This window comes from Haplochromis burtoni, unplaced genomic scaffold, assembly GCF_018398535.1.
Source record: "Haplochromis burtoni strain Fernald_Lab_line unplaced genomic scaffold, NCSU_Asbu1 Contig_505, whole genome shotgun sequence".
In the NCBI taxonomy this organism is placed as follows: Eukaryota; Metazoa; Chordata; class Actinopteri; order Cichliformes; family Cichlidae; genus Haplochromis; species Haplochromis burtoni.
The window spans coordinates 221,916-222,908 of NW_024582866.1; the positions used below are offsets into that span (position 1 = coordinate 221,916).

A 993-nucleotide genomic window follows, 5' to 3' on the forward strand; every position below is an offset into this window, starting at 1 on the left:
AAAACACACTGTAAAGGTAAAGTTTGCATTATTAGGGGCGTGGCCTTTTTGTATTAAAGGCGCATGGCGATGCAGGCAGCTGTAGCCTTTTTCTACCTGCCAATCATAAGGCAGAACCACTTGAACCCAATGTTTCCACTTCCTGCTCCTCTGTGACTCTGATAGGACCGTAATCTCCAAAGGGAGCATCAGACCTGAAGCCAGAGAGCGAGACCATAAAGTGATCCGGAGAGAGTTCACGGAGCAGAACGCTCATTTTCCAATCAACCAGAGCAGTCGCCCCCTGCTGGCGATCAGGAGTAATGCATTTTTAAAAGCTTCATCTCTGTAGTCAGATTTTATTTTTAGAAAATCCACAAAAAGAAAGTGTTAATGATGACAAAACTGCAAACAGTAATTAATGCTTAAAGACGGTTTAGCCATCAAGCTGCAGCTGTGTAATGTTCACAGAGGAAATAATTGGAACACAGTGGGTGCAGGAAGCAGTCGGAGCTGATGTGATCAGATAACCGTGTCGAGTTTCGTAGCGACTCTGTTGTGAAACAGATTTAAGTTCTTCATTTGTAAACAAAATGACTCTAACTGAGAACAGTGTTTGCGAGCAAAAGTCTTCCTTCCACTTCTGAGCGCTCAGCGGTTTCACGGGTTTAAATGTGACGATCGTGCAGACCGAGCTCAGAGACGTCAGGTTAATGAGCATGAGCTGAATTAAACCAGGTTTAATTGATGGACATGAAGCTGCAGGACGATCAGAAACAGAGCGAGGTGATGACCATGTGACAGAACATGAGCTCTCTCTCTCTCGCTCTCTCGCTCTGAAATGACTCTGCTTCTATATTTAACCTGCAGGCTGGCTCTCTCTCTCTTTCACACATACTCGACACAAGCGAGGCGGCTGAGAGACGACGAGCAGGATGGAGGTAAAACTTCTCAAACTTTGCTTTCAGCTGCTGCTGGGTTTACACGTGTGTGTGTGTGTGTGTGTGTGTGTGT

General features: G+C 45.5%; 1 protein-coding gene across 2 annotated transcripts in view; it reads left to right on the forward strand.

Moving 5' to 3' along the window:
• The first annotated feature begins 579 nt into the window (after window positions 1-579).
• The window catches only part of dub (duboraya), an 8,181-nt gene continuing 7,767 nt past the window's right edge, over window positions 580-993 (forward strand). Inside the window, exons 1-2 of one of the 2 annotated variants that reach the window (XM_005947704.3) lie at window positions 580-765; window positions 850-920. In XM_005947704.3, coding sequence (XP_005947766.1) covers window positions 915-920 — 6 coding nt within the window. In that variant the 5' untranslated portion in view covers window positions 580-765; window positions 850-914. Of the gene's footprint in view, window positions 921-993 lie in introns of both variants that reach the window. The other variant, XM_005947705.2, reaches the window with a different exon arrangement.